The 12,751-nt window shown below is 39.8% G+C and overlaps 1 protein-coding gene across 3 annotated transcripts in view; it reads left to right on the top strand.

Annotated features, from left to right (window-relative positions):
- The window catches only part of PTPN2 (protein tyrosine phosphatase non-receptor type 2), a 51,939-nt gene extending 41,875 nt beyond the window's left edge, over positions 1-10,064 (top strand). For 2 of the 3 annotated variants that reach the window (XM_090039632.1, XM_090039634.1), the window contains 2 exons: positions 2,193-2,386; positions 3,651-4,773. In XM_090039632.1, the coding sequence (XP_089895758.1) occupies positions 2,193-2,386; positions 3,651-3,858 (402 nt within the window). In that variant the 3' untranslated portion in view covers positions 3,859-4,773. Of the gene's footprint in view, positions 1-2,192; positions 2,387-3,650; positions 4,774-8,865 lie in introns of those variants that run through there. The other variant, XM_090039633.1, reaches the window with a different exon arrangement.
- Positions 10,065-12,751: the final 2,687 nt, after the last annotated feature.

The following is a 12,751-nucleotide window of genomic DNA, read 5'->3' on the forward strand; positions in this document are numbered from 1 at the left end:
TGTCACAAGCTGGGTCAGTGCTCCCCCCTCCCCAGCAGCTCACCAAACTTCCCTATGTGGGGTGGGGTGAGCAGAGGGCAGAGCTGGTGTGAATGCACAACAGCTTTAGCCTCCAGCCCACCCTTCTACCTCAAGGAGGGGCTCAGGCAGATATCCTGATCCACAGGGAGAAGTGGCCACTTGCATCCACAGCTGATGCCGATACCCATCCAGTGCTGCTTCCAGTGCATGGGCCGGGAGCTGCTGTAAGCTGTGGGGCCACACTGTAGGAGTTGGGGGTGGGGGGAGGAGAAAGGGGGATACAGAGAAGCGACCCTGCCCATGATGAGTGGCAGCAGCCGGTGCGGGGTGCGCCCACTGCTAGGCCACTGCTGCGCATTGTGAGCAGAGTTTCTCTCTGCCGCCACCCTTCTACCTCCTCTCCCTCCTGCCATCCTGCACCTACAGCATGGCTCCACAACTTACACCAGCTCCTGGCTTGTGTGCTGGAAGGAGTAGTGGGTTGGCACCAACATCAGCTGCAGATGCAAGTGGCTGGTTCCCACTGGGGATCAGGGCATCCTCCCGGGTCTGCAGGTGATGCTGCTGCATCAGCTGTGGTCCCAGGCAGTTGCCCTGATCCTTGGCAGAAACCTGCAGGCAGCATCCACAGCTGATGCCAGTGTGCACCTGGTGTTACTTCTGGTGCATGGGGTGGGAGATATTGTAAACTGAACAGGGCTGGGACATGCCCGTCTACCCAGCATGTTACAGCAGGTGGAACCACTGGGTCTCTGTGGGCTGCATCTTACGACTTTGTAGCTGCTGACCTGCAGGCCGGATAAAATCAGCTGGCAGCTTGGATCTGGCCCATGGGGTGCATTTTGTCCACCCCTGAACTAGATTGTTCTCAGTGGTGGTAGATGACAGAATGAGTAGCAATGGTCTCAAGTTGTAGCAAGGGAGGTTTAGGTTGGATGTTAGAAAAAACTCACTAGAATGGTGGTGAAACACTGGAACGGGTTAGCTAGAGAGGTGGTGGAATTTTCATCCGTGGAGGCTTTTAAGGCCCAGCTCGACAAAGCCCTCACTTGGATGATCTAGTTGGGGAAGGTCCTTCTTTGTGCACGGGGGTTGGACTAGATGACCGCCTGATCTGCCTTCCAACCCTAATTTTCTGTGATTCATTCCTAGAGATTTTAGGTGTGCATTGGACTCGAGTTCTACCTTTCGGTTTGCAGTCCTACTTTTTACCATTAACTAAAATTACTTTTTAGTTAATTCAGAGCAAATAGATCTGTGCACTGAATGCTTGACTTTGAGTTTTTTATTGGCCTAGTGGTTTTCTTCAGACTATCATTAGTCTTGGTTTTAGGTGTTTCTTAAAGGCGAGAGCATTAATGATTGCTTGTTCTTGAAGTTTTGATTCTTCTTAACCAGTTGGATATCTTTTTACTGTCCTAGTTTTGATCTAAGCATGAGTGAAACCAAGAAAACATTTAACGTAGCACTTTTAATATAAAAAGAGGAAACAAATTAAATTTCTTGATAAGATGGCAATAGGGCATTTGTTGCATTAATTTTATGTGTAGGGAGAGTTTTGGTAAAATCTGTTCTCAGTTCATGAATTGCTTTTTTTAGGTATCATTCTGAGAGACTTCTCTAGAATGTACCCTGTGTCAAACTGTTATAATGAACATAAATGTTCTTTCTGTCCTGCGAATTAAATATAGTGATTCTTATTCCACACAGATTTTAAATAATAACCAATACAATAGAACAAGCACATAGGTATCTACCACAGTGAAACACATTACTACGATTTTCCATCTGCGCTAGATGGAACATTTCTCTTAAATTAGTGCCTTAACTGGACATAGCAATAGTACTTGGTGGCAGGGGGGATGTAGTTCACAGCCTTGGATGTGGAAGTGAGGTTTACAATACATCTACAACTTTAAACATTTAAATGCATTGGCCACTCCATAATTGGGAGTGAATTAACGCCTCATTAGAAGTCAGTCGGTTGCCTTGCTTTTAAAATAAAGATACCCTTACTTATGTTGAGAATATCTTAGTTTGGTCTTGACCTCTGTTATAGAAATTATTATATTTAGTTTTGTTAATGTAGTTTTATTTATGACAGTCCTGTGCCAAACCCTGTTATTCAAAGATATGGAAGCTGTTACTCAACAACTTTCTTCTTTATTCAGAAACGATGGAAAGAACTTTCTAAAGAGGACCAAGCACCAAGTTCTGAGCACTCTCCTCCACACCCAACCAAAATAATTACAGAAAAGTTCAATGGAAATAGTGTGGGCATAGAAAAACAGGAGCAAATTGGGGAAAAAATAAATACAGACCTGTCCACCAAAGTGCAAGATGCTGTGGATGGAAACACAGAAAGGTGAGTGTAATCAGAAATGAATGTGGTAGGAGAGAACACTTAAGTTGCATTGGATTTTTATATTGCTGGTCATAACAAAGCTTTTAATTTTGAATGAGTTGTCTCCTGTTGGAGAAGGAGAGAGTTTGGTTGAAGAGTCTCAGACATAGTAAGGGAAAGGATTTATTTTTTCAGTGTAATCTTAGCTTTTTCCTACCTATACCTTTTTACAGTTCAGTTGCTTTAGAGGGGTGGAGGGTTCAGTCTGGATATGAACAGGCACATTACAAACCCCTTCTGAGTTGCTTTGTCCTTGGTGAAGTTGCAGTATGTCGCAGGTAATTGTATTATTGCAGGAATTGGCACCTGCCTGTGGGTCGGGGTCTTATAGTGCTAAGACCTCCATCAAGAATAAGTTTAGGTGTAAGAAGGCCTACCCCAGGTCTTACACTCTAAGAGAAGATGGGGAGTCGCTGTAGATAAGGAAAAGATGAGGGAAACAGTGAAAAAATGGTGTTTAACCTGATAGGGACTTTCGGTCACTGGTATCCTAACAATTGTCAAATGTTTTATGAGCCTTATGGCAAATGAGGGGTTTGATAAATGGCATGGGAGAAAGCATGAATGTATGTTAGCCAGGACTTGCAGAAACACAGTTCATCGTGTCTGTATTTCTTGTGGGGGAACTTTTGTGTGCACAGGGAATTGTGGGAAAGCAGCAGAGGCTGTATTGTTTTTGTCTGATTTTTTTGCCTGCATCCTTGCTCTGTGACAAGGCCAGCTGTCATCCCAAGTCAAAACTTAGATTGGGACTTGACTTTTATAGTCCAAAACAGGCACCTAGTCACTGATCACAGAGGGGGGAGAAGCCTTTAGGGTCAGTGACTTGATAGGAAGCTGAGTTAACTTTGCAAGGAAGACACAGGTGAAGAGGCACATTATTTGTCTAGTATCTGTTTTTGTACAAAAACACATACACAGTCATTGAAGCCAGAGTTCAGGTGGTCGAGTGCATCATGCCTATGCAAGAGGGGACAAAATTAAGGTTTTGTGGGTTTAGAATCTGGCATTTTCTAAGGCTCCATTTAGCAACCTTGCTGGAAGTACCTAGGTTGTTTTCGCATTCCCCTCCAGGTTTTCCTCTTAGTTTTGTTTTGTTCATAAATAGTTCCAGACAGATTAAGCCTTCTGTATGTGCTGAGGGAAGAAGCACTACCTTTAGCATGTTTTCAAGGGTTCCTCCTATTCCATTGCTTAGCATGTTTTCCCTTTTTCTTTTCCTCAGTACCGTTCGGAAACGCCTTCGAGAGGATAGAAAGGCTAACACGGCACAGAAGCTGCAGCAGATGAAACAGAAGTTAAGTGAAACTGAACGAAAAAGGAAAAGGTGGTTATATTGGAAACCTATTCTCATTAAGGTTACGTTTGGTACATTGATTTTATTTGGAGCTGTTTATTGCTGGAAAATGTATTTTCAAGAACATTCCTTGTAAGTAAACAAGTGAGCTTGTCTGCATTAGCAGTTAATTATGCTGCAATTTAGTTGTTAGGAGTTTGCCATTCATCAGCAAACTTCTTACACCTAAACTGGTGCAGAAGTTTAAATGTTAACTAGATACGTGATGTAAACTGATCACAAGTCAACATCTCAGGACTTCTCACTGCAGGTACTTCTGAAACCACACAGCAAACTGCTATCTGAATAAAGTGGTTCATTTTTGTTAAACAGGTACAAGTTTCCTGCAAATGTATTTATACACTTTTTAAAATAGTTTTCCACCAAATCTACCAGACCCCGAGCCACAAAGTTTTAACTACTGAGGCTGTCTTAATTTACACCTGACATAAGCAATAAACAGTGTTGTATCATTTACATTATTAATGCAAAGAGGCTATCCTTACATGTGTGTAATGTACTATGAACATGGGCATAAACATTTTATATTCTTATGACCTAGGATAAAGATATTTTATAACTGCGTATTTAATCTTACTTTTGTAGTTAACTGTACTTTTAAAGCTCAGTTTGTACAAACTCTTTGACCAAGAAAAAATCTGATTTTGAAACAAATGTAAAGCATAATTTGTGCATTACAGTAGTTAACAGTGCATCCATTCCCCATATTTCAAGACTTTGGGACTTTTGATATGAGCAGCTAGGGTCTGATGAACCACTTATCTGTTCTGTAAGTTGCATTCCTTATTTATTTTTTTTATTTTTTTGGAATTTATTTAAATAATTTACTTTTGAGGATTTTTTTGGTTTAAAGAATATGGGAAACTTAACTCCCCCTCCTTACCTAAAGGCAAACTGTTAAACTGGTGAATGGAAGTTGTATTCAGACTTCAGCTACTGTTTGAAGCCCTAGCTTTGTTAAAGTTGACATTCCATTAAATGTGAAACATGATATTTTGCGTGTGTGAGTTGCATTCCTTGTAGTAATTAAGATCTAATGGAAATATATGGCAACTTAAAACTGATTCATTCTTAAATGAAAATACTGGGTACCAAATGTAGATACTATTAGTTGTTGCTGAATTTAGATCCTAGTAATTGAGCCCAATCTTAACTGAGTTTGCCAGACCTTTATAAGGTAGTCTTTAAGCTGCCTAACATCATAATCGGCCTGACGGTTAACTGCTTTGTTAAGAACAGCAAATGAAGGGAGTACTGGCACCTAGATCACTTTATAACCATGAAGTATAAACTTTGCACTATTTGTATCCAGTAGTTATTTTTCCAGTTCCATATGCAATTATCTATTTTCATCTGAGGATGGAAGCAGTCTAGGCTAGTGGCTAGAGCACTGTGTTGCAGCTGAGGGCATTGGTTTCCAGTCCTAGGTCTGCCACTGCTGAGTTACCACGGCCAAGTCCCGTATCTCTGGGCTTTTATGTCCACATCTCTTAAACAACGACAATGACACTTACCTCCTTTTGTAAAGTACTTTTGAACTTTACTGATGACAAGTGCAGTCTATGTTAAGCATATAGGTTAGTCTTATCCAAAGAAGTTAGTAACTTGAGGCCTCCATATGTCTCCAAGCTCTGAAACAAGGGACCCAGACTTGAGTATAACCTACTGTTGCACAGATGTTTGGGCAAGGCTGAGTAATGCACACACAGATATTCTCTCATTGAATTGCAGTGGGTACATGGGGAACTCCAGATGGTGTTAATAGAAGCTCATTGTGCATTTCACCTGGTCTTTATAAAAGAATTATAAGTAGGGACCTAGTCAAATTGCAATTGCGTGGATTTCACGGAAATCACAAAACGGGATGATCTCTGTGAAATCCACAGGGGAAGAAATACAAACCAAAAAAAGTTACTGAAAAACGCTGGCTCACCAGTTGGAGCCAGTAGTCCTTCCTGCCATGCAGCCTGGCATGAAGGGGGGCTGCCAGCATAAAGGTAAGCAGGCAAGATGGCTCACATGCCCTGCTGCTCTGCCTCTCTTCATTGGTCAGTGGCAATGGGTGGGGCCATATGATAGGCAGCCTTCTCCACCAATCAGCAGTGGGAGGCAGAACCACAAGCCCCCCCCATAAGCAATCAGAGGCATGGTGGGACCCCACTACAGTAAACCTGTGAAAATGACAGCAAACCCTGCAATCTGTCCATGAAGTTGGCTGATGCTGCTTGGAGTGGGGTAGACCCCTAATTAAAAGTCAAGTATAGTGTCTTAAAGAAACATGGTTTTGAGTACTGTGCATTTTTGCGACTAAAGCAAAACGGTAATCGGTACTGTGACACTGGTCAATTGTGGAGCTGTGGTATGGTCGAGATGAAATATCTGCTATGGTATATGCTAGTCAATAGACAGCTTTTTAAGGGTAAAATCATAAAATTCAATGTATAAAACTTAAATCTCAAGCCATGAGAGGAGAAAAAAAATGGTCTATCGGAACAGTTGGAGATGTTTTCTCTGGCATCTTTAAACTAGTAATGGTGGATGCCCAGGAGGGTAATGGGAGAAGGATCACTCTAAATCTGATTAGTTCAGTGCTCTCCCTCTAGCATCCATTTCTGCCATTATTGGAGACGGCATACCAGGCTAGATAGACCATTGGTCTGACCCAGTATTGCACTTGTGTTCATTAGGACAACTCTGATGCAATGAATTCCTAATTTTCAACTTGTCTATATTAAAAGTGAAGTGTATTAGTCTTTCTAGCATAGCTTGCCCCAGATTTGACAAAAGTTCTTCCCATTAAGCTATAAAGTGTCTGACAAGGATTGTTTTCTGTTTGTTGGAAAACATGCAGGGTAATGAAATATTATCATAAAATAGAAAAAAAACTAGGTCTTATTGTTTCAAAATGTTTGAAGAAAATCAGGTGAGAAAAAAATCTTGTAAGATAGAAGAATCCCCCTTTACTGAAACTGTTACAATTTATTTCTTGACTCCTCAGTTTTTCAGGGAGATTTTTTTCTAGGTCTTCTCTGCTTCCCTCTGATGCATACCTCCAACTGCAGCTCTTCAGGTCTTCATTTAAATGATCTACCTGGCTCCATCTTTTAAATTCTGGCTCCTTTGTTGCATCAATTTGGAGCAGGCTGTTGTGAATAGTCGTAACTTCTCACGTTCTAGTTACTGTTCTTGACTCCATAAATGAATATTAGCAAGTTAGTTTGATTCCTGGGTAAGCTTTTGCTGCTTGGTTGGTTTGGCTACATCATTAACAGCCAGACTAGGAAGACATTCATAATGATTAGTGGAGCACAAACCACCAATATCATTAATGTAAATTTTAATGTGATTGAGGAAGAAATTTAAGGAATTCCAGGAAAGAATTCTGGGTGACATCCTAGCGACATTAAAATGAATGAATAGCCAAATTCTCACCCCAGTCAGACTAGACTTTAAGGTTTTAGAACATTATAACAGTATAAGCAATGTGATTATATTGTTGATATTTCCATGGTGCTTGACAATCACAAGAGCGCTTATTTTTAACAGTTTCCATGTATTAGAATCTGAAATGTCAACTGGCATGCTAAGTTCTGAAATGAACTTGAGCTTCTGATTCAAATCTTAATTGTGCCCTCCCCTTCTCCCTCCCACTCCTCACCCCTCTGGCCATACATACAAGTATTGTTTTCTTGAAAAATAATAGTGCTTTGACATTCAGATGAATAGCTTCTCACAACTTGCATGCACCTTTTACAAAAAAAATCGCTAACAAACATCTGCACATCCATTACAGGCCACTTGCTGTAGATTACAAGAGTTGGAATTGGTCCTTATAGTGTTCTATTTGATTATGTATTTTTCAGGCAGGAGAAAAATCTGTAAAAGTGGGATGAGGGCCCTCCACTCATCACTATTTTTTTCCCAATAGAGCAGTAGTTCTTAGTAACTAGCAGATTCCATCCCAAACAAATAATGAAGAATCACAGGTGAGTGTTAGGGGAATAAAGTGTTAAGAAAGAAACCGACTTATCAGTTAAACCTTTTAAAAACATAGTATTGTGCAAGCATATACACAAAAACCAAACTTTAGAGAGGATGGTATTGAGATGGGGACTAAAGAGCCTAGACTTGAGGTTGGCAGTCTGTGGACCAAATCTGGCCTGCAAAGGACTTGATCTAGCCCACAATGGTGGGGACGCTTTCTGTGCCCTACATGGCATTCAGCAGGCAGCTGTTTGAGCTCCCCCTGCTCTGTACCGAGGGCCGTTCTCGTCCCACTACTGCATCCCACACTTACCCTCACCACTGAATTTAGAGCTATGCACTGCCATTGGCCTTGGAAATTAGTTTTCCTGCCTCTCAAAACTTTAGTTCAGTTTTACTTTCATGTATTAAAAATAAATATATTCAAAATATTACATCTGTCTGAGTCTTTATTTGATTTGAAAAGCTTCATTTGGAAAGATATTGTACTATGCTGTACATTGGCTTTAAACTAGTTACAAATCAGTCTGTTATTGCAGATCTTAGTTCTGATATTTTCCTGGCTGCATAGATTACCATTTATTTAAAAAATTTAAAAAAAATTAAAATTAAATTTTGGAAATCTCCCCTCAGTACAAGAGAATTGTATGTTTTCACTGTCTCTCTCTATTGAGCGATCACTTTCAAAAACAGCTCTAGGTATAAATTACTAATCAGTATTCTTTGGAGGACACAGATCTAAATACTTACGTAGTCTCACTGATTTCAGTGGGACTACCTATCTGTAAAGCTGGGAACATACCTACATGATTCCTTGGATTGGGCAACTAACTTCCTCTCTGTGCTTACTGGGTTGTCTTAATTTTCAACTCTCCAGCATGCACTTACCTTATGTAATAACTTTGTAGTACTTTTCTAAAAAGATTTGGCGTTTCAACAGTTTTGCTACATATTAGGTAATTATTTTGATAAACAATATCAGAAATTGGGACAAATCATTTTCACAGTCTACAGTTACAATGAGCTTACAAACCCTTAATACGTGTTGATTCTTAATGTGTACTGAATCTGTGACTTTGTTTTGCATTGTATGTCGTAGGCCGAGACTGACTGACACCTAAACCTCCAAGACTTGTGAATATTCTGAAGCTATAAATTGCAAATTATTGACATGCAAAGCAAGACATGAGCCCCCCCTTCGGGAACAAAAGTGAGGTCTGATAAATACCAAGGCCTCATAACTATCTGTTTACAACGTAAACTACATCCAGGGGATGAAGAACACCACCAGCATGCTTCTTTGCGAAAGAAAATAATTTGCTGTCTTACATGTTTTATAATGACTGTATTAATTGTAGAAAGATGTAAAAGAAATAAATTAGAAAATACTTTGTTTTGTACTGCCATTCTTATTGTATTTTTATACTTTTTGGCAGCATTAAATATTTTTTTAAATTGACAACAAGTTGTTGTGTGAGCATTATGTTAGGGCGAAGCTGTTATAAAACTGTTTAAACAACTGGGTTATCTCCAAGTTCTTACCTAACTGGAAAACTGAATTGTAATAATAATAGTGAACTTTATCAAAAAATGTTCATGAATCTGATATGGAGTATTGTGATAGTCCTAGGCTTAATGAAGAACCACATGCGTCTTTCTCTCCCCTCCATCCCCAACCTTGTTTTGTAAATATTCCAGATATACTGAAAATAAGGATATTGCTGTTTTATTCAGCTGCTTTGTTCAGTAACCCTCAACATATCGGCTCTAGTTCATGCAAAAGATATTCAGAATAACTCAGTGCAAGCAATCTGCTGTTATGACTGAGATTTTTAAATGGCTACAAATTGGGAAATCTTTTAAGTTCCAGTTCCTACAAACATGACTTCTGCAATGGTGATTGAGGCCTGATGCAAAGTGCTTTTAATTCAGTTAAATTTTTTCCCATTGATGGGATTTGAATTATGGCTTTAAATAATGATCCATGTCTAGTGCTTTAATGTGCCTTTATATTTTCTCATTAGTTGTTTTTGTTGATGTATTCTGAGTATCTGGAAGAGAAGGATGCAAATCACTGACATATCAGGACATGGTTTGGTGCTTTTTGTTTGTTTTTAATTTTTATTTTAACCTGATACAGATTACATGGGATCATGTGGCAAATTGACTTACATTTCACAGCAAAGTTTTTGGATTCTTCAGCCCTTTGTAAAGTCAGATCCATGTTTTGAGTTGAATATGAATGTATACAAAACAGAAGAATTTATTTTATATTAAATTCAGTTTGTTTTTCTTCTACACTTTTTTTAGTTTTCAATGTGTGGTTAATTTTTTTTTGTATGGACACTAATTGTGTTGTAGGTTGAGGATGAGGAAGAAATGGAATTGGTCTTACAAAATGGAGAAGTAGGGACGGCAGTTCAGAAAGTTGATGTGCCCTTTGACATGAGCCGCCTTAAAATGTTAACAAAATTGGATTTCAAGCCTGATTAGGCAAGTGCCCTTATACAGGGCTATGCTTCTCTTTTAAGATGAACCTAACCAGTAGTAACTTAATTCAATAGCTGTCTTAATTACAGCCCAAATTATTTCTGTTCAGTCTTAGACTTAATTTTTTTATGTATATATTTATATTATAATGTAGTTAATGCGTCTTACAGGATTGTTTTAGGTTGTGCACAATTTGCTCTCAGCTTCCAAGACACTTTTGGAACCAGGAGGCTATAAACGCATTAAATTAAAGTGGATTTGGCAGACTTTATAGTAAATCCCACTACTGTATAATATATGGAGTCTTGTTTAAACTTCATACATCTCTAGATGTGACCCTATGACTGATACAACCATAATTCCATATTAACAGTGCCTTGAAAAAGAGAACATGCTATGAATCAATTTTAGAAGAAAGCAAAGTGCTTCTAAGTGCACTTTTTTGTTGCATGTTAAGTCTCTCCTGAAGAACCCATTCTGTTATAGTGCTCCATCTTTTGACAGCGTGATGCTTGTTTCTATTTCTCTGCTTGGCTGCCTGATTCCTAACTGGTCCTTAGACTGAGAAGCTTCTGGACTGGGACTGAGCTATTCTGAAGGTAGTATACAACTAGAAATGTAATCTTGGGCTGCTAGAACAAGTGCTACAGATTTACCTGCAAACCCTAGTTATAGCTCCTACTTCCATACTGACTACTCAGCTCCATCTTCGTAGCTACACCAAACTTTATCATTCCCTCCATTGTGTGCTTAAATGTCCTCTGGCAATATTACTTGGAAAAAATGCTCTAATACAGGGTGGTCAGCCTACAGTACATGTGCCCCTAGGGGCATGGGCAGCCTTTGTACATGGCATGCAGCAGACCAGGGCGTGGATAGGCAACAAAAAGTGGCAGACAAGGCACAGAGCAGCAGGCTGGATAGGGGCACAGTGCAGAGAACAGAAACAAACAGCTGATCAGGTGGGGGGGGTAGGAGTGGCACTCAGGGAGGGTGTGGATCTAATTGATGGCAAGTCTGTCATAAGTTGGCTTCCACTGCCCCAATATGTTTCTTGCACCTAGCCAAGCATTTACAAAAGCTGTATGAAATTTTCATGCCCCACATTCATTCATAAGTGTATGAGCTTTAGCTAGCTTCTAGACTAGGAAGTATAGGAGATAACTGTATTATGGCTCACTGCCGAGCATCCACCTATCAAGTATCCCATCTTTGAATCAAAGTTGTTAAAACAGTTGTTGGTCATGTTACTTACCTACATAGCTGATGGAGAGAATCCTTGGAATAAGTAACCCAAAGCACTCCTCCCACAGTATAAAATAGCCAGACCCACAGCCACTTCACACTTGAAACTAGCTAATTTGTAATGGTGCAATTACACAAGCTCAGGAGTAGGATTAGGCTGAGCTGGATGATGTAATACTGAGCTTGAGCAGATCATGACTTTCCAGGGTTTAGCAGAGCAGAGAATGTCTTTTAGAAGTTACAAGGAATAAGAGAGAATAAAGCTTTCCTGGCCTTTCAACCACAGGGACAAGTTAGAAGACACTGTAAGACTGCTTAAGTGCCATTGGCAAAGATGATTTCATCTGTTATAAAACAAGAACAAATCTTAGTAAGTGTAAAAATAAAGTTTAAGTCCAGGAAATATACATGAAGCAAGAATTTTTGTGGGCAGTATCAGAAGGTGTCCACTTCTCACCCAGAGACCTTGGGAAGGATACCGAGGCACCCAAAAGCTGATCTAAGCATATATTCCAACCATGCAGTTGTCATGAAGTTCTAAAGAAATTTTATTTCTTGTTGCATATACTTTTATGAGTGAGACCTATCTCAAGAAAAATCATGTAACTGGTTGTGTCAGATGCTGTTACCCAACAGGCAATGGGTAACATAGAAAGAAGTCATTTGACCCCAGCATTCTTTCCTGACCACGGTAGGGTGTCAGACTAGATGATCTGCTTAGGTCCCTTCCAACCCTACCCACTATGAAACCAACCATGAAGTGACTCCTCCCCCTGGAGCCACTTTGTGCTATTTATAGGTTAAATTATTAATACAATTTCCTATGGTTCATGCTTCTACAGCAGAAAGGAGCTTACCTGATGTCTTTGCTGCATGATTTTAATGTCTTGGAGTTTGATCTACTTGTGCTACAGGCCTTCTTCAAACACTCCTCAGCATTCATGACATGGTATAGCTACATAAGGAATAGTAATATAGCATGGCAGGGTGATAAGCAGCCTAATGCCTTCTCTGAGACTGACTTCAATGAAGCCAGGATTTTGTCCTCAATTCTTAAACCCCACAGCAGATTGTTACTGTTACATGTACCGAGAGAACACTTCTGCAGAGATTCTATGCAACTCGAGGGACCGCAAGGAAACCTTTGTCATTTATAGAGGTCAAAGAAAATCCCTGCAATCTTAAGGGTCTGTGTTCTATAAATGATTTGCATTCAGGTTTGTCTGACTTGTGAACTATAACAATAATCT

This window comes from Crocodylus siamensis, chromosome 3 (genome assembly GCF_052110815.1).
Source record: "Crocodylus siamensis isolate JL-2025a chromosome 3, ASM5211081v1, whole genome shotgun sequence".
NCBI lineage: Eukaryota > Metazoa > Chordata > Crocodylia > Crocodylidae > Crocodylus > Crocodylus siamensis.